Source organism: Phasianus colchicus, chromosome 28 (assembly GCF_987193195.1).
Source record: "Phasianus colchicus chromosome 28, bPhaCol1.hap1.1, whole genome shotgun sequence".
In the NCBI taxonomy this organism is placed as follows: Eukaryota; Metazoa; Chordata; class Aves; order Galliformes; family Phasianidae; genus Phasianus; species Phasianus colchicus.
Genome location: NC_143463.1, coordinates 714,659 through 735,847, shown reverse-complemented (window position 1 = coordinate 735,847; position 21,189 = coordinate 714,659). Strand labels below are relative to the sequence as shown.

The window sequence follows — 21,189 nt, the reverse complement described above, 5'->3', positions numbered from 1 at the left end:
AATAAGCCAAGCTCACACAAAGAGATTGGGGCCATATAATGCAGATTACGATAGGCAGCAAGAAAGATCTCTGCATTCTCAGTTTTATCCTATAGACAGTTGTTTATGTAGGTGTTGGATGCAATAGGCTTTTTGGTCACAACAGATAAAGGCTCACTTTGGTTGCAGATGCAGAAAGGAATTCATGCATCTCTGCATGGAGATCCCTGCAACCCACCAGTGGGGAAAACAAAGGCTGCCAACAAGATTTACTGATCAGAGCTCAATAGACCATTCTGCTGTTATTGCCTGAGTGTCCTGGACATTGAACAAAACCTCTAACCATTTTTTATGCCTGTTTTAATTGTTCGTGTGATCTCAAAGGAGATATGACTTCTGTTTAGACCCAATGTTAATGTTAATAGAGCACTAAGCACCAGATACAAGACCATGTGCTCCATTAGCAGCAGCAATGCTCCAGAATGAAGATACATGGAAAGCTTAAGTGGTAACTTAGTTTTAAGCCTGGTGAAACATTAGCCTGATGTACTTCATCTTGCAGCACTGGGGATGTCATTTGAGAACTACAGCATGGACAGAACCTTTAAATGAGATAAGATTACCTTAATAAATGCAAGCAGTGTTGAGCAGAGAAAAATTGCACTGAAGCTATCCATCAAACCTCTGTGTGCAGAAGATCTGATCAGTAACTGGAGCTACAGATCCACATGAAAAATTCTAGATTTTATTTTACTTGTGTTTTAAACTAAATGTGACCAGGAATATCCATATATTGAAACTGTCTCAGAATGAAAATCCCCAATAAGTTTATTTGGGATCTACACAGAGGCCTGAATACAACTATTATAACATGTTAGAAAACCAAATACCTACATGCACATTAATTAAATTATAATATAAGAAGTTTTACAAGTCTTATGGAGGAAAAATGAACAAGGAAGGCAGATATTAGGTCAGAGAAAATGGAATCAAATGATAAAGTTGAGATATCCACTTTTATTCAAATAATTCCAGATGTTCCCTTTGGAAACATAACTAAAAGCAACACAATCCACAAGCAGTTGTATCTCATGGAATATTTCCAGCTGAAGACGTTTCTGCTTGCAGCGTGGGTAAAACCTGAACACGCTGCCCATGGCACAAACATTTCTCTCCCCCAATTCACTTTCTTGATTAAGGGGAGCAAACTTTGGCCTTTAGCAATAGGTAAAAAAGTGTCATTCTTGGATGCCCTTATCTTGGTTCTGTACACATAACAGTTTTTCTCACTTATGAAGAATATCACTGAAGTGGTTGTCAGGTGGGAGAGCTAAGTCCACGGTGATACTTTGTGACATATAAGGATAGATATAGCACATATATTTACACAAATAGACGTTCTCTGTACTGCGGCTCCTGGCAGTCAACCTTCACTTGAGCTTTCAGTACACATCAGGATGGATAAGAGAAAATCCTCTTATGTGTTCATGACATTTACCTTGGCAGGCTCCAGTACGAATGTTGGGAATGAAGCCTCGTCGGCAAGGGTGAGGCTGGGCAGGGCACATCTCACACGGGTGACCCCATGCCCGGCCAATGGTGGCACAACACATGGTCTTGGTACAGACGATCCCGCTGAGCTGGCCCTGACACATCTGGTTATTTACTTGGCTAAAGCAGGGACCGGTACGATAGTCTGAGGGAAAATAAAAACAACCACAGGTTAGATCAAGATGCAAGTGCAAGGTGTCTGTTTAAACAGCTGTCTAATCAGACTGGATCTATTTCTCATCCTACCAACAAAGTTTTTCAAGTGCAGACTCACAGAATCATAGAATCATAGAGTCACCAAGGTTGGAAAAGACCTCCAAGATTATCCAGTCCAACCACAACTACCATCAATATTTCCCCACTAAACCACGTTCTTTAGTGGTTGACTTTCATCCATGTTTCATGAGACCACCAGGAGGTTCTCCAAAATAGCTCTTCCTGGTTTCCCCAGGCTCATCCCAAGAGCTACAGTTATTCTCTTCAGTCAGTGTTCTACAAGCACTGGCCCAAAACTAATTCAAAATGCAACATCAGGCAAAGGGGAGATTTCAGGGCTGCAAACTCAGCTGTTTTGTGGACTGCTGGCGACAGTGAAACAATCAAGCTTCATATAAATTAGATTAACTGGAGAGAAGATAATGGCAATGGCTTTAAACAAAAAAAAGAGGAGATTGAGATTAGATATTTGGAAGAAACTCTTAACTATGAAGCTGTTCAGGCACTGGAAAGAGTTGCCCGGAGAAGTTGTGGATGTCTGATCCATGGAAGCGTGGAGGGCCAGAATGGATGAAGCTCTGAGCAACCTGGAGATGTGGAATTTGCCCCTGCCCCTGGCAAGGGGACTGGAACTGAATGGACTTTGAGGCCTCTAGGGACAAAGACACTTATGGAGATGGCATTTCTTGGACAACCTTAGGGCCTGGCAATCCAAGTAACATAAACATACATACAGGCAAAGTAAGTATATCATTTCAGTCCTCGAGGACATCCTTTCATCTCCAGTGTCCCACTGCCATACTCAATGAATGCAAATCTCATACCTCCAGGTCAAGAAAATTTATAAAAACAATCTTGTTTCAAGATACTGGGTCGCTTACTGTGACCCTGAAATATAAATGAGCCCTCAGGCAGTCAGTCAATACAATCACACATCACCTAAGGAGAGAGATGAAGGAACTGTGCTCATAATCCTCTCAGTTTCAGGCACCTGAAGGTTATGTATATGGAAGTACATACGTGAAGGTGCTCCTCGTTTAGAACAATGGACTTTAAGTCACGATTCCCTCCAGCATCTTCTATACCTATCTCAGGACAGAGGGAGATCCACCAACTAACTTACATCACAGAAAAGCTGGACTTGTCTTAGCTTCCATGCACCCTGCAGTGAAAGGCAGATGGGGCTCACGGTCACATGCTTTAGCAGCAGGATTCTCAGCTGTCTGCTGAGAATGATTGACAGCACTGTGGTAAGCTCAGACCATCAGTTCAGCTGGCTGTTCTATTAAAGCAATAAACGATTTAGGCTTTACCTTCCTATAGCACCAAGATGAATACACATACTACTGTCTGCCTTGGGTCAATGGTGAAATAGAATTGAGAGACAAAGTTGTCGCAACAAATATACAACACAGTTCTGCTAAGAATTTTCTCTCAAATTTTTCTTGGCGACAATTTGGAGATGGAGATGTCTTGCTGTCAGCCTGCTGCTTGGCTTGCAGAGTACCAGCCCTAGATTCACCCACAAAACCTTCTGAGAGAGAATTCCCCAAACTTTCTCCATGCTGTCTGATGTAAATGGTGCTTATAAAAGGATTTCTGTGCTCTCTGACAGTCTCTGTAAAGGCAGCCTCCTTCCGTAACACATGTTATAGTGACTCATTTCTTCTATTTAACTCTTAAAGGTCCCTTGGCAATTTTAACTAGATCTTTAAAACCAGATGCTGCAAAAGCAATCAGCTCATTTCCCATCCCCAACAAAGTTACTCCCAGCCCTTAAAAACAAAAGGACTTTGAAGGGGCTTGTTTGCACCACGGGCAGTGGGTTTGCCACTCTCAGGGCTCTCATGACCCTTGGTTGGGGCTATTAGCACAGCAGGCATTCATCAGGAAACAAAGTTCTTAGACTTCTTCCTTCCACTGGGAATAAATGAATGCATGTAAATGTTTGATCAGTGGCTGGAAAAAGGACACAACCATATTACTGTCACACCAGAAAATTCCACATTAGCCATCATGGAAGTTAGGTGTTGGTTAAACACGCTGTTCTATATCAGATAACAGGCTACAAATCTCTGCCTGAGGAATTGCTTAGGGAATTTTGATGTTGGACTAATTGACTCAAAATTAAAATCCCAGCATCAGTGACCAGATTAGCCCACAGATGTCTTTGCAGTGAAACATTTGGATTTGAAATGCAAAAAAAGTTACATGGAAAGTGGTTCTAAGAGCTATAAGCAGCAGTGGTACACACATCTATTGACTTACAGCTCTGTTTCTGGAAATGGGTTAGTACAGCATCAGTGCTGAAAAGAGCAAAGCTTGTTGTCCATGCAAGTTTTCAGGTTATGACCTTTGTGATCAGCTGCTTTCTTTCTAAATCCCAGCATGCATGTGCAAAGATCAGGTAGATGGTTTGAGACAGGAAACTTTCCTGCAATGGACTTTTTTGCAGGACAATCACGTTGCCAGACCTGCACTTGCATGAAACCACATCAGAAAGGCTGGGCTGTAAAAAATCATCTAGAAATGCAGTAATTACTGCAAGCCTTAGAATGAGAGTGCATGTGCTGATCAGCCTTCCTCACTCCTGCTGCATGTACTCAGTGAAGACTGGGGGGGTACATCTGTGTTTCAGTTCCATCTGGCACCAGGTATGCATAAACTACATGGGAAACATACAACAAATCCTCCTCTGTCTCTAGGAAAGAGCCAATGACCACAGGAATTCCTTAATCACATCTTATGGTTCTCTCTCATTTCTATTTTTCAAGCAGCTGAAAGCATAACAGTACTCAAAAATTAATGCTGATAAAATTGTCCACAGCAGTTTGGAAAGTGGATGTTGCTGAGATGTAAACAGGAGGTATCTGAGGATAAAAGGGCAATGGTTTTGAAGTTACTCTGGTTAAAGCAGTGACAGGTGTGTGTAAAAACACCTCTGTTTAGACATGAGAACAGAACTATGCACTATCTTTGCAGTGGTGAATTACCAGCTAGTCATAGTTTGGCCTTTGACTCAAATTTTAACAATACCAGCCCACATGGTTCACATTAACATTGCCTGTCGTGCCAAGCTTAATGCTTTAGTTGGTTCTAATTTATTCCTAGAAAACAGATCAACATATTTTGAGCCGATTTCTCACTCACTGCCTTTCTTCTATAACCTGTAACAATTAATCTTTAAATGGAAATGTCTGCTGTCATTGTGGTGTGCATCTACAAAGGGCTCCAACTGACTTAGCAAGTCAGATCACAGCTGAGAACGGGGCAGGGCAGCACTGCCATGGGGTAAACCTGAACCTGTCCCGCCATCCTGCTGCTGCAGGTCGGGTGCACTGCAGCAGGAATTCCTGCAGACTGATGATGAAAGAGCAGTGGTAAAGGGAACGCTTAGTTTTAAACAGATAACTGGCAAAAAATAGAACTGCATATGTGGATCACTTCCTTGGAGGGAATGCAGCTAAGCAAATTGCAGCCTCGAGTACAGAAGGTCTGCCTGCATTCCAGCTGCCATCTGTTGCTAATTTTAATGGGTCCGATTACTAAACATCGAATGAGGCACCAATCAAGCTTGTCTTTAAGGAAATGCATGTGCTTAAGAGGCATCTAAAGCCCTCCTACAGTCTACGTATAGGATCCCATCTTCCAGCCTTACAGCAACAGCATCCTCTGGTAGAACATGTGAATCTGTGTAAGTAAACACTTCTGCTAAGAATTCTGTCACTTTTCTTACTTGAAAGTTGCATGAAAGAAATATAGAAAACATTACACGTGTTAAAATGTCCTTTGTGGTAAAAAACTTTTTGATACAGTAATAAATGCTTTATTTTATCTGTTGAAATTTGATTCCTACATCCTTCAAGTACAATGTACACTGTCTATTACATTCGTAACAGCAAAACATTATGACCCAAGAAATAGCTTCCTTCAGAACTTGCATATTGTGGTGTTCTGTTCTTTTAGTGATGGATAGTTCTTCAACAGTATACTTGGGAGTTCTTTCTGTGCATCTCTTACTGTGTTACAGGAATAAAATGGGATTACTGTTCCTCTTGTCTTTCTTTCCTCATTCTTTGTATTACCATGATAAGAGATCTTAAGATGTTGTAGGTCCCTATTCTGTGGGTCTTGTCACTCTGCTAAATGCTAAAACTTTGCTTCCAGTGAGGTGTACTGTGGCAGGAAGTGTTCAAGTGTCCCTGGAAGTGTTCAAGGCCAGATTGGATGGGGCCCTGGGCAGCCTGGTCTAGTTAAAAGAGGAGGTTGGTGGCCCTGCATGTGGCAGGGGGGTTGGAGCTTTATGATCCTTGAGGTCCCTTCCAACCCTGGCCATTCTGTGATTCTGTGATTCTGTGAATCTCGGTTTTCCCACTTGCAGGTAAATCTCTCATTAAGGGACTGCAGGAAATATGGGATCAGGCCTTATTTTAGGAAGAAAAGCTTCAGTCAGACTGAGTCTTTCCAAATCTACAGGAGGGACTTTCAACACAGGAAGGCCATGCACATCCAGATCTTCACCAATCAATTCTACATGAAAAAAACCAACACACCAGCTCACCGCCTGGCTTATCTCCTCCAAAAAATAGCAAACAGCAAATACTCATTATAGGACAGACGTCAGGTTTCCTCCCAATATCTATCAATCATCAGCTTCATCAGTGCATGGCTCTCACTTCTTTCTCGCGCTATTAACTTCAAAGCAGACCATGCTCAGTGCATTGCTCCGTGGGCTGCTTATCTCCATGAGTCAGATTAGGTTACTATTCACATCCTCATCTCAAGCAGCCCACAAGGAGTGAGAATGCTCCAACTGCAGAATGCACCAAGGAATCGGAGCTGCAGCATCAAAGTGTTTGTGTTAGCCATAAGAAATCGTATACCTCGCTCCTTGTTTTCAATGCTCTCCTCCCCCCAGCCCCACTCTGACGGTATGGCTTCAAGCACCAGCAAACCTAAACTATGGACTGTATGGGGAACAGCTGTTTACATGGATGGATAGTGATAGGACTAGGGGGAATGCTTTTAAACTGAGACAGGGGAGGTTTAGGTTGGATATTAGGAGGAAGTTTTTCACACACAGGGTGGTGAGGCACTGGAACAGGTTGCCCAAGGAAGTTGTGGATGCCCCATCCCTGCAGGCATTCGAGGCCAGGCTGGATGTGGCTCTGGGCAGCCTGATCTGCTGGTTGGCGACCCTGCATATAGCAGGGGGTTGGAACCAGATGGTCTTGTGGTCCTTTTCAACCCAGGCCATTCTATGATTCTATGGTTCTATGACTTCTGCAGGTGCTGCAGTCAGCTTGAAACTGCAGTAATTCCCATCTCCCTAATGCTGCAGCCAACACATGGCTCAGATGTGCTCTGAAGAATTGACCTCACCCAAATTTCCCTGTTTGGGGGCTGTCATGGGGATCACCAGGAATATGTATAGCTAACGAGTGGTCACTCCTGATGACTACAAGCCCCTGGGGAGTTCATAGGAGTCCACGCTGTTGGATGCATGTTTGCATTGAGCCCCTCTATTCCACCTGCAAACAGCCTCCTGCAAATGTCCCTTCAGATATTTTTTACCTTCCTCATTACGTGCCTACGATACAAGCAGAGGAATAACTGCTGCTGCTGCTGCTGACTACTCCTTCCCCAAACACGCTGTATGGACTACTGCTGGGATGCGCGGGACAGTCTGACACTACAGTGGAGTAAGTGGGCTCCAGTGCCCCCAGCTCAGCACACTCCAGCACCAGGGCCGCCCTGCTCAGGGGTGCTGCCCTGGCTTTGCCTGCAACACTTCAGCCACCTTCCCAGGACATATCTCACCTCCTACAGGCAGTAATAAAGAAATACACATGACTCTTTGCCAACCGTGGTGGTAATTTTTGCCAGAAATACAGCTTGGTCTCATGAAAAAGAATAATCCATTTCAGACTATTTAAAACTACCACTCTGAGACGATCAAACTTTTATGTAGAACAGTTGGAAGGCACCTTCTTTATTGCTAAGTTTCCCCAACACCAAATGAAGACAATGGAAATCTTTTGTAGGGAATGCCTCTCTGGGACACAGAGCTCAATGGAATGCCATTATTTTGTAGGGGAATATTAATCTGAGCAACTCAGTTTGAGTTCTTTGAAGGAGACCTCAAACCAAATGCAGTAAATAAGGACATTTTATCAGATGTTAATTGTAACTCTACAAGCAGCTTTACATTGCTTTTTATAGCAGCTGAATTGGACCCGAAATATTTACAAATTAATTTCAGAATCTAAATTACTGCTTTGCATTTAATTGAAATTCTAAATTAACTCCGTGCTGCCATTTAATTTGTCCTAATTGTCCCTTTGGGGGGAAAAAAAAAAAAGGTAGCTTCAGATACTGAACTATTCTGTGTGACAGTTTTCCCAAGAAGTAGAGCTCTCCCACTCCTGTGACATCCATCAGCCCTGTGCCGTAGCACTGAGTGCATCACTGCTCACCATGGGAATTCAGATTCCTGGGTAAAGACTCAAGAGCATGAAAAATTATACTGCTTTCTTTGCTATTTAGAACCATAATCCTAGAAAGCCAAACATGCCTGACCCCCCTGCAGCTTCCAGAAGGAATGCGAACCAATTGAAGTGTCTCTGCCTTTCAGACTGTCCCTTCTTCAGCACTATTTGTCTGGCATTCCTGTGAGATGGGCCATGGGCTGAGTGAATCCTTCTTCACAAAATAAGCAAACAGAACAGCAAGGAAGAAGAGATCTTTTTTGAGAAAAATCAAATTCCTACTCCTAACAAACATTGCTTTTGCCGAAGGCTTCTTCTTCAAGCAGCGAGGACAAATGCTCCTTGTGAGCAATCCACAGGGAGCTCCAGCGCCCACCACAGTGAGGTCAGTGCAACAAAGCTCAGCCCCTGGCATTGTTCCACGCTGCTCTCTAAAAGCTCCAGCAGCCAATAACATGGAGCAAGGACAGGGGATAGCAAGCCTGACATCTGTTTTTTAATTGTCACTGTGTGACTTCTTTCCCATTCGTGCCCAGCTCACAGAGAGATCACAAACTGGAAGCACCAGCGTGCAACAGCCACCAGCCAAACTGCAGGCTGAAAGCTGCTGGCACAAGGCTACCCAACAGCGTGCAATTGTTCCTGCTGTACTAAATGCACACTGAAGAGCATCAGTTACAGGTCTCTGCACATGGTGCAGCTCTGCATCTCTGCTGGGCTTCACAGGCTGTGTACAACACCAACAGCATGGTGGGAAGGGAGAGGGCAACACAGGGAGAACAGCGTGGGGGTCTCTGTGCAGGGCTCCTTCCCATGGAACGCTTTCCCCACCTCATCATTTCCTTAACTGATGCAAACAGTCACATTCCTAATGTTTAACTGTTTGGACTTGTGCAAAAAAAAAGAAAAAGCTGGCAAGGGCAGTCTATAAGGCCAGACATTCTATGCGCTGAAAAAACACCCTTAAAGGAAATAGTAAGGAGAGACCTTTTTAACATTTTCCCGTCCTATTCTTACAGTTTCCCGTCAGTCTCAGCCTGGTGAAACCTGAGAGAGAACTCCATGCACAGCCCTTCTCCAACAGCTCTGCAGAAATCACTCTGATGGAGCGATCTCCATCAGATCACTCCAGGCAGTGGTAGAAATGTGTGGGTGGGTTGGAGCTGGCACTGATGCTCTGTGCTCTCCATCCTGAGAGGGAAGCACTGAATCCCTGCTGGGTCAGCTGATGAAGACACAGAGGTCCTGGGGGTGGCACAGGACTTTCAAAGAATCACAAAATCATAGAATGGCCTGGGTTGAAAAGGACAGTGATCATCTAGTTCCAACCCAACCTGCTATGTGCACCAGGCCAGGCTGCCCAGAGCCACATCCAGCCGGGCCTTGAATGCCTGCAGGGATGGGGCATCCACAGCCTCCTTGGGCAACCTGTTCCAGTGCCTCACCACCCCTCTGTGTGAAATAGGTTGGGACTCTTCTCCATATTGTAAACTTTCCTACCTATGATTCTATGATTCTATCCTGCTGTACAGTGAGCTTGGAAAAATGACTGAGAACACAACAGAGTGAGGACTTGTAATAGTCTGGCTGGTTTAACAGTTCTTGTCTCAACATTACCATTGTATGAGCTGCAGCTAACTGCTGCTCCTTCAGCAAAGTTTCTGTATATGAAAAGCAGCAATGCAGTGCATGGCTTATGCTAAGAGGGGGGGAAGGTGATCGTTGGAAGAAGCTTATCTACAACTGAAATATCTTGAAATAGAAGGAAGGAAGAAGTCTCAGGAATGACCAAGCAGAAACAAATAACATTATCTTCTTTCAAACTCAGTCAGTGAAAGTAAAAATGTTGCATTCTCCTTAGCATCTTCTTATCGCAGTACACTGCAACAGGCTTTGGCTTTTCTCTGCATTCAGTGGAGAAATGATCTACCTATTAGGCAGATTATGAAAAACGTGCAAAAAGGATAACCTTAACTTTCAGATTGGAAGAAAATGCGTGCTCAGAGCTCAGCTCAGTAAGAGATAAACCAGTAGTATTCTCCTAGGCTAGAAACACACTGCCAGCCCCAGTAACTGCTCACGGAGTGGAAGCAGCTCAGTAGGAAACATGGAAGGCAGCTCAAAGGCCAAGACCACAAAATCATCCACTGTCCTGATGAAGCACTGAAGATGTAACAGCCCTGGCACTGCTTTCTAGTGCCTTGTGTAAGTCATTGAGAGGTATCAGAATAAGGTGATCAGATATACCCCAATCTGTTATTGTACAACACCTTGTTTCCAGCAGGACAAAATCACATGCTCTGAGTGTTACTTCTTCAATGACTGTGGACTTTCAGAGGAAAAAAACCACATCTGGCTTACCCAATAAAAAGCCAATTTACTGCTCTGCAAACCACTCAAATTGTAGAAAAGTGTGTGGAATTCACCCTGTCCAGTCCTTGTGTCCTTGGGTTGGAGTCCAATTTATTGATGATTGGGATTAGATTATTCAAAATTAAGCTGAGAAAAATTTTAAGTCCTCTTTTTTTTTTTTTTTAAATCCCAAAACATATTTTTTCTGGTCGCCCCATGAGGAAGTAGTTGCTTCATCCATTCATTTTGAATTAAAAAGACACTTTCTTGAGTGGACTTTCAGTACATCTCCTCTTAGGAAAGGAGACAAGGGTTAGTGCTGGGGGTGAAACGGTGAGGAGAGAACCTGAGACCAGTTCAGTTTGTCCAGCCTTCATTCATATCCTGCCCCACATAAAGGAAAGGTTTGGCTTTCTTGCAGGGTTCCTGGATTTCCTTCTAGTTTCTTAAGCTCTCGAGGAGCAGGACAACACACTGCTGCACAAGTGTGGTTTGCGGACCATGCTGGCCTGGACAAGTCTGGATCTCCTGTGCAACTGTGAGCTGAGCACCCATTTGTAGAACTGCCCAAGGGCCTTGACTACACATGAGCCAAGCAATGCCTCTCCTGCCACTCTGCATTTTCTCTTCACAGGTTTGCAGACGACAGTGTTGATGCCCATCACCCTTGGATTGATCTCAGGGCACTGGAGCTGCAGCAATTCATGTTTTTTGCGATGTGTTGTGCATTGCACTCAGTCAGCTAGCAGAGGCTGCTTGTGGCCCTTGCAGGAGACTCACCAGATCTGAGTGAAATGTGGAACCAAGCATTTATCTTCTTGCCACTTTCTTCCCACAAGGACCATTTCTGATGTCATGTCCTGCCAAGTGGCTGGTAGCTGCCAGATCCATTCTGCACTAGGGAGCCCTGCTGGCCTGGTGCTTTGTTCCAATGTGCCACGTGTTTAGATCCATTCAGCAGAGACTGTGGTGTGGATTTAGCTGTGTGAGAAACCAGGGCATTTCACAAGCTCTGCACCTTCTGCTCCAGAGGTGCTCTGCTTCCAAATGCACTGATCAGAAGGTTCAAAAGCATCAGAATACTCTGTTGGACATCTGGACACACTGCATCCTAAAGGTCAGACAAAAGGTCAGAAGATAGGAAGTCACCTTCCTGCCTAACCTACAGCAGGCAATGAGGTGACAGCTACAGAATGGGAGGCCCCAACCTATGCCATTCCATCGTCCTCTGGTGCACAGCTGAACTGAGCCTCTTACCAAACACTATGTGGAAAATAGCAGTATTAGATAGCTACACTGCCCCCCCATGGGGAGAAAAGTACTGTGTGATCACCTCATTAAGGACTGTACCCTAATGCCCTAATGGCCATGCAGCAAATTGGGATGTGTCTACATCCCACCAGTGCTATCAGCCAACCATGGCATGGCTTTCTGCAGAGGGAAATGTGGTTTCTCAGGACTGTAGCTAGCTTATCAAAGAAGCCTGTCCACAAGGACAAAATAGTAAGCTGCAGCTGTGTCCAGAGTCAAACTCCACCCATGGTGATATCTCTACCAGATTGTTCTGCATAAAGCATACTACAAGTTAGAGAAGTAGAGGTCAGCACAATCTTTGTTGTCTGGACTAAATTTGCTTAATAAAGTACTTAATTTAGGTACTTAATGTAGAGAAATGCTTCATATGGCAAAACTGGAGTCCATGCCTCACCTCTGGAGGCAAGCAGAGTAGAAGGAACACAATCACATCTCTCAGCTTTGAGTTCTGTTTTATGTCTCACCATCCAGATTACCAGTCTTCCTAATGGAAATTTTTTAATAAAGGCTTATTTGGGAAAAGGAATAAATCTTAACCACTGCCAGTAGCATTTGTCGATCTGATTTTTTGCTTGAAGTAATTTCAAATTTCATCTGGAATTAAGTGGAAGAGTCACTCATTAGGTGTAGGTAGACTCACATCTCAGTGACTCAACCATTCAGACAGCTTTGATGACAGAAACAAGCCAAGGCAGCCACTGTTTCCCATTGTTTTGTTTTTTTTTTTTCCCTATCCCAGAGAGCTGTAACCCAAGAAAAGTATAAGATATATGAAACCCTAGAACAACCTTTCAGCTCACGGGATTCCAGTGGAGGGTCATGCAAAGTGAATTTCAATTCAGTGTCTTGTATGAGTGCAGCTTACTCCATCCATGCTCAGTGTTTTTCTGAACCAACAAGGGATATCAGCAAGGCAAAGGTACAGTGTGTGCCTAGAACAAAAGCAAAGACTGCCCCACAGTATACATGAAATGATATTTCTCCTACCCCTTCCAAACACGGATCAAAGCAGAGTGCTCCATCTGTCTTACTAAAATCCATTCCAACGCAGAGACAAGAACAGCACAACAGGAAGGAAACCTCTCCCTGTCCTTCATCAATCTTTCACCATCTCCACTGTGCTAGGTTCACATCCTTGCTTATCCCCTCAAAGTGCTGCATCGTCTCAGCTGAACAAACCTAATTAAAAGACCTTCTACGTTATCTTGGGGATCACTAAATGTCCACGAAGTTTCCGTGGTCCCCTTTGTTAGCATGATGGCATGCCTGGCATGCCTGATCTTTGGGTTAGTTTTCAGCTGAAGGTATGCAATGTGGACACTGGCTCCTGGCTATTCTACTAAAAGCAGAATTTTGGACGGATTATGACCTAAGTTAGAAAGGAGTGAGCAAAGGGAACATGTTTATTGCTGGCTGCTTCCTGTTAGGACTTTCACACTGATGCTAAGGGGATCAGACACACCCTGTATAGCTGCTGCTTTTCTTATAAGACTCCAAATTAAACTGGAAATGTTGAAGAAAAAAAGAAGCAAATGTTCTGATGAGAAAGCAGAAAAGCTGAGAATAATTCACTCAATAACTCTTCTCATGGTTGGAGAGACCCTACATGCAAGAATAGTGGAGTATTCTGCAATATTCCCACCATCTGATAATCTGTGTGGATTAACGTGCCATCCAAAGTGAAAGATTCTTGAACATCCATCTGTATGTTACAAGACAGAGCACATATTCTGGTTATATACAGCATGGGGTGTCTTGTCACTAGAAAAGCTACAGCTGGAGGGAATGTATGAGATCATTTTGGATTCTTCCTTCCCTTAGACAAGACTGACTCTACCAGATTTTGTATTGCTTGCTATCAAGCACCTGCAGTTACGGAAATCCACACGCTCCTCCAGGAACTCTTCTATCTGGAATAATATATAAATAATAATAATATATAAAAGTGGCAGTTAGATTAGTTGACATTAATTGTCACAAACAATATGCTTAGAAATTAGAAGGATGAGAGGAATTGTTGTCCTATACAGAAAAGGTCTTTGAGAAATTGATGAAGCATACACAAATCGTGCTCATCTCGGGACTTGCATCAGTCTTACTTCTTGTTAATGGAGGTTTCTTCCAGGACTAGAATGGTATCAGTTGTGAGGAACCCACTGTTTGCAGACTCAAAACAAACAAAAAAAGACATCAAAGTCTTTTGGAAGCTTTGAAGAACCTACAGACACAGACACGTTGTACAGATCAGAAATCCCCCCTGAGATTTCGGAGATCCTCATGTTATGTACATGTTAAATATAAAGTTTTGCCTCGACATATGAAAAATAATGGAAATGCAAGACAAAAACAGGCCCACTGTCAGTAGCAAAATGCATTGAGTGGTGCTCTTTTCCCTAAGCGCTATGTCTTGTTTACTAGGAGATGGTGTGGCCCTTCCTTCCACAAGTAGCTGTGGCTTCACCTCAAGACCTGTTGCAGAGACTGGTCATGACTACACCATGCGATCAAGGCCAACACACATCAGATATACCCTTCATAATTGATTCAACTTGTACAAACATGGCAATCTTTTAACACTCCTGTCCTGCTCTCCTTTTTATCTCCACGCTCAATGGTTGACTTCTTATGTTTGTAAAAAAAAAAAAGAAAAGGAGAAATAAGAGTCCCTTGTAAATGACAATGTATTGTTGTAAGACATGTTGAGAAGGTGCTGTTAAGAAGCGTTTTCACTTCATTCCAACCCAGTACTGGATTTCGTTTTGGAAAGAGAGCAGTCCTGCAACGAGGACTAAAAGAACAGGAGCTACTTGCTATGGATCCATGGATATTGATGCCGAGGGCTTCCTGTGGCTCAAATCCTTACTCTTTTTAGCACTGCAATATTGTGTGCAGGAGTATGGATTGATTTTCATGTGCTGACTAATGATGAGCCAGAACTCAGACTGTGTGTGCCAGTTCTAAGTTTGCTATTATTCTTATACATGACATTATCAATTTCTGGGTCTTCATGAAGTCTGGGACGGAGTTAACTATCAGGATAGCAGCAATATTGTGTTTTACATTTCTCAGCCCAGCATACATTAGACACTGTCACAGAATCACAGAATCAAAGAATGGCCAGGGTTGGAAGGAACCTCAAGGATCATGAACCTCCAATCCCCCTGCCACATGCAGGGCCACCAACCTCCACACTTCATAGCACCCCAGGCTGCCCAGGGCCCCATCCAACCTGGCCTTGAACACCTCCAGGGATGGACGGGGCATTCACAGCCTCTCTGGGCAGCTGTTCCAGCACCTCACCGCTCTCATAGTAAAGAACTTCTCCCTGACATCCAACCTAAATTTTTCTTCCCTCAACTTAAAACCATTTCCCCTTGTCCTGCAGTTATTGACCCTTTCAAAGAGTTGATTCCCCTCCCCTCTGTAGGCTCCCTTTAGGTACTGAAAGGCTGCAGTGAGGTCACCCCGCAGCCTTCTTTTCTCCAGGATGAACAAGCCCAGCTCCTTCAGCCTGTCCTCGTAGGGGAGGTGCTCCAGTCCCCTGATCATCTTTGTGGTTCTCCTCTAGACCCTCTCCAACATCTCTGAACTGTCCAAGGACACAACAGCCATACACAACGTGTACAGCCTCATCTTTGGGAGGCAAAACACAAAGTCTCTTGAGACAGAGCATGGAGCATTCTGGGCAGAGAAATTCTCATCTGCACAAATGCACACCTTCCCTGGCATCTCTGACACATCCCAAACTGCAGGCTTCCTTTGTACTACCCTCTGTCTGGAACATGGGAACTGACAACAGATATGCAAGGCTCCAGAATGCTTTAATGAGAGGTAGCAAATGGCATCTACGGTGATGACTTCACCATTTGGATGGGAAAGAATCCCATAAATGAAACCTCATCCTTCTAACACAGGAGAAGCTTCCACTCCTTCACTCAAGATAAACGGCATTTTTTGCAACAATTTCGTTTCCTTCTTGAAAGAGGGTAAAATCAAAGAAATAACATCACAATGTTTCCTTTTCTTTTCAAAGAAAACTCTAAAGGAAACCATTAAATAGAACTAATCTCTCTCCTCACAGATTCATTTTCTTCTACACTAAGTCTTCCCCTCCTAAATCAATTTAATGTGATTTCATGTCACCCTACATGTCAAGCAGAGGGAGGAAATGATGTTAAGATTCCTTGAGTACTTTGCTATTACGGTGTTTACTTCTGAAGCAGAGCATTTCCTGAATGAAGTGTGAAAGTAGTTGACTTGCTCCCATTACAAAGCAGCTTCTTACTGGAGCTTTGAGCTGTTGAACATGCAACCTTGTGTGTACAGCAGCAGAAGCTGCTGCTTGGTGTTGAGAAATCCAGTTTCTTAACAATTTAAAAATTAAATTATCTCATTTTATGTTTCATAGCACAAAATAAAAGCAAATTAAAAGCCCAAAAAAAGTCTGTAATCTGATAGACCTATGCGTTTTGCATGCGTTCTGTTCACCAACACAGATGGGTACATATTTGATGCATGCCTGTCTAAAGTTACACCCCAAGTCTTTTATGGAATTAGACCCTCACAGTGCACAGGAACAGCTAATGGCCATTCCACTGTTGGTGCTAGAGACAATAGAGCTGCATTTGTCCAATGTTAACGATCCTTTCTGAGAATCCAAATGTTTTGGCACAGATGTTAGCTGGACAAATGGAGCTGTGTGTTCAGTATCATTATATAGCATTGCCTTCTGTACAAACAACAGTCTGAGATAAGGGGACAATGCTGTACTCTGCAGCAGGCAGAACTCTACAGACAACTATAGTTATACTGCTTTGGGCTTTAAAGGTTTAAATCCAGCATCAGATAAGCCACTGTATGACAACCAAGGACTCTGTAGGAAATCTTACTGCATATTCCCTCTTACTCTGAAGATGAAGATGGGATTCCCATGAGATGGGATTCTCAAGGATGGGATTCACTTGGATAAATGTTGAGAAATCCAAAGTGCTAACATCTGAGGCAGAACTGATCACCTAAAGGAAACATCTGCATTTGGTCAGTGAATCCTGCCCTCCAGCACTGCTATCACTCCACCACCTATACAGTTTCGTGAGCTGTTGTGCTCAGTTGGAAGTATCAACCCCCCAGGAGTCTAAAGAGAGGAGATTTAGCACAGGAGGGGCTGGACTCATTCCTGTGCAATACAACCAGCTGGAACTCCTTGTTAAGAATATCTTTCTCTTTTTTCCATTTTGTACTGGTTTTGTGTCAGCTTTCAGTTCCTTCACCTTGACTGAGCAGAAGGACTCAGGTCTCTGCTTTCACAGACTGTAACGTTCTAAAAGAAAAGTTTCTCTTCTGATGAGCATTCCCTCTGAGCTGCTGCCAAACAGTCACTTCTGCCAGTATGTGCACAGCTGGTGAGGGTACAGCCCTCAGGCTATCAAATATGTTTGACCAAAGGATATTCCTGAAGTAATTACACCGTTTCATTCAGATGTCCTTGACAAGAAATGTCCCTGAGAAAGACTGGTGCTTTATCTTCTATAAAGCACTGAGAGATTTCTCCTGGGTAAAGGGAATTCCTTGGGATTCTGGGCTATGCCCGTGCTGAATGCAGGGGGTCCTCCTGCAGAGCTCTTTGGTCAGGATGCTGATGGGCAGAGGGCAGATAGAGCAGGCCTTCCAACACTTCAACAGCACGCCAGGCCAAGCAGTCAGCAGTAAGTGGCACTGCTACATTAGGCATCATCTGGGCTGTTTCTGCTACACTTTACCTTTTGGATATCAGTGAATTTTGATAATGAGGGTTTTTTGGTGGATTTTATTTCAAGCTAAAAGCAGTGGTTTTGTTTTTGTTTTTTTCTTAGGTTGAGGCGACATCTCCACCTGCAAAAGCATAGTCAAATACAGAGTGCTGATGCTGGCTGGAGACAAACCAGCTCTTGGTCCAGAAGCCATTCACAATAATATGCACTGGTCTGAGCCTATCCTTCTTAACAGACCCATCTCTTAACATAGCTGTTCAATCTGAGGCGCCTTATGGTTTATTTAACACCATGGTTCCAGCCTGGAGGCAGCTTATCTGGAAACATGGACAGGAGCAAATGCTCAGCTGGCTTTATCTCACCACAGGGTCCTACCTCAATTGTTCTCTTATCAGTGTCAATGGGTGACTTATCAGCACTTCTGGAACCCTTTGGTGACTCCTCACAATTCCCATGCTGCAGCTAAATGGCTGCTATTTTATTGAGAAACACAGAGGATGGATATGTAATGAACTGCCTCACCAAGCATAAGCGGTGTCCTGACCCAGGATAGAGCAGCAGACCTTGTTCAGAACATAAAACCTCTGCATCATCCAGCTGTGAATCAAACCAACTGCTCCATTTCAACAATGAACTGGAAGAGATGGAGAGATGCAGCCTACAGCACATCCTGTCTTCTGCAGGCTGCTAGCCATTTATGTAAGTAGACATCTCACAGCTCAGAACTGAGGGAAATCACTGTAAATAGTATGTTACTATTTCTGAAGGCAATTAAAGACTGGGTATTTTCTTTGTAGTCTTTAGCCAGGACAATCTCCCATTTTGTACTCTGGAAGTATATTTAAGGATACTAGGGTTACTTAGTCAATAAATAATAGCAGAGAGCTGTGTTCAGTAACTACCAACAGATCTCTCTAGAGAAGCATCACAGTAGATACCCCAAGTGCAAAGGAGAAAGGTGAACAATATCTCATTAGAAAGTAACTGGTATTAATTGAAGCCTTCTCCCTCTGGAGACATGGTAGGAATCTTAAGTATTTCTATAGAACTCAACCATGTATAGAGCCATGCTAGGAGAGCATCAACATGGAGCCTTGGGCTGAAACTTGGATTTCCTACATACAAAATCAGTAGGTTCCAGGTTCTGTTTTGTATGTATGGGATGAGACTCAGAGCTAAACTGAGAGCTATGCATGATCCATGCTGCTTTCAAACCTGTCTCCTTGTTACTGGAGACTTCCAAGGATGCTTGTAAATATGTCACATACCATCACTGACTTAAAAGGTGAAACCGAACAGAAATTAAATGGTGATCATGTCTCCAGTAAGTCTGGTGCTTAAGGACTTAATGTGCCCAGCAATAGAGCAGGTATTCAGCCTCTCCTTGGAAGGGTTAAGTTCTTCACTGTCACACTACTGATTACCAGTAAGTCAGTCACAGCCACCTCACCTGGCTGCAAATTCCCAGCCTTCCCAGCCAGAAGCATCTTTGAGAAGTGTAACTTTTAACATCCTCTAGCCAAATGAGTGCTCTGTTTGTCTTGGCAGAGAAGACCTGTGTATACACAGCTGGAGAGCTTGTTTTGTCTCTTAGTACAAGTCTGGACCAAACCAAATCTCTATAGGCTTTTTAAAAATGCTCTCTTTATTTAAAGAATTTTATACATTACAAGATGTCTCCGAAGTTTGCCTGGACTCAGTCCCATTTTGCCTGCCTCTCCCACCCCCAGTCTTATTCCTTCTCCTACCAAGCACAGAGTGAAGTCCTTTGGATTTTTAAGCCTATCCTGGCATTGCTGTGTCCAGAAATGTCTTTAAGAAATGTGTAGGTTTCTTTTCAAACACAGTCAGTGTCCACACCAACTTTAGATCACTGTGAGTTAAGGAAAAAGCAAGTGGCTCTACAGACAGTTCTGGAGCTCAGGTTCAGGATTTGTGTGGAAGAGAGCCTGCAAGGTAGAGTCTTCAAGAGGGAAGGTTTTTGTCATAATATCTTTCCATAACTAATGCAATGTGTGTGTGCTTGAGAAAGGCAAAGGGAGGGATTAAAGAATACAGTTTGCAGTATAGTAGAAAGGAGGAGACTGGAATAATGAAACGTTACTTAAGTAAAGATGTGTGGAGGCTTTTGCAGAGCTTTCCATGCTTGGCATCCAATAAATGTGAAGCTCAAACTACAGCAGAGGCCTTTTATGTGGCACCTGCACCATGAAGTTGGGTACATACTTCTACAACCCAGGAAACATTGCACAGCTATGCTGAGTTCTGCCTGTTTCTGCTGGCTGCTGTTCAAACAGGACTAACTGATGCCTGGGCTACCAGAAACCAACTGTTATTCCTATCTCACCCTCTAAATCATGTTGCCAAAAATCCCCAACTTGGAAAAAAAATATTAAAGGCAAGAACAGACCAATCCTTGAACAGAGAGTTAAACTGAATTATCCCAGTGTTGGGAAAGTGACAGGCTAGAAAAGCGGAATGTCTCCAGGGCGCCCTGATTTTAATCCTGGGAGTCTGCACATCAGCTTGGTGTTTCAGTTTCATTTCTGCTCTGTGCCACTCCAGCCCTTCGCCAAACATTATTATCTGAGCAATGTTGTGAGATGTCCTCTTCTCTCATGTAACTGGTGATAGAACTAGAGGGCATGGCTTCGAGCTGCGCCAGGAGAGATTCAGGCTGGATGTTAGGAAATATTACTTCTCTGAAAGAGTGGTCAGGCACTGGAATGGCTGCCCAGAGAGATGGTGGAGTCACCGACCCTAGAGGTGTTCAAGGAACGTTTGGACTTGGTGTTGAGAGACATGGTTTAGTGAGAACTATTGAGATCGGTGGATGGTTGGACTGGATGATCTCGTATGTCTTTTCCAACCTTGGTGATTCTATGATTCTGTGATTCTGTGTCCACCTAAGCCAAGAGGAAAGGGTGAAATTTTGTATCTCAGAGCCAACACCTCAGCCACAGTCACACTGCTTTACACACTGTAAAGCTAACAGAGCCACTCAGCACGTGCTGGCTGGATGAAACGCAGCGAAGTCACCTTTCACTGTGAGCCAGACTTCTGACTCCTTATTGTGGCCTTCCAATATCTGAAGAGAGTTTATAAAAAGGAGGGGAATGGCTTTTACAAGGGTGGACAGTGATAGGACTAGGGGGAATGCTTTTAAACTGAGACAGGGGAGGTTTAGGTTGGATATTAGGAGGAAGTTTTTCACACACAGGGTGGTGAGGCACTGGAACAGGTTGCCCAAGGAGGTTGTGGATGCCCCATCCCTGCAGGCATTCAAGGCCAGGCTGGATGTGGCTCTGGGCAGCCTGATCTGCTGGTTGGCGACCCTGCATATAGCAGGGGGTTCGAACCAGATGATCACTGCGGTCCTTTTCAACACAGCCCGTTCTATGATTCTGTGATTCTATGAAAGCTGCAACTCTTTGTGAAGCTGCTGGTATTCATAGTGGATGAGCAGCTAGCATCAAACTGCATGAGGTTCAAAATAAAACAGAGCTGGCTAATGCTTCTCTTTGTAATGTTGTTATTTA

At 43.7% G+C, this 21,189-nt stretch overlaps 1 protein-coding gene across 4 annotated transcripts in view; it reads right to left on the bottom strand.

Moving 5' to 3' along the window:
- The window catches only part of FBN3 (fibrillin 3), a 130,195-nt gene that overhangs the window by 68,169 nt on the left and 40,837 nt on the right, over nt 1-21,189 (bottom strand). For all 4 annotated transcript variants that reach the window (XM_031610541.2, XM_090125837.1, XM_090125838.1 and 1 more), the window contains one exon: nt 1,478-1,675. In XM_031610541.2, the coding sequence (XP_031466401.2) occupies nt 1,478-1,675 (198 nt within the window). The remainder of the gene's footprint in view (nt 1-1,477; nt 1,676-21,189) is intronic.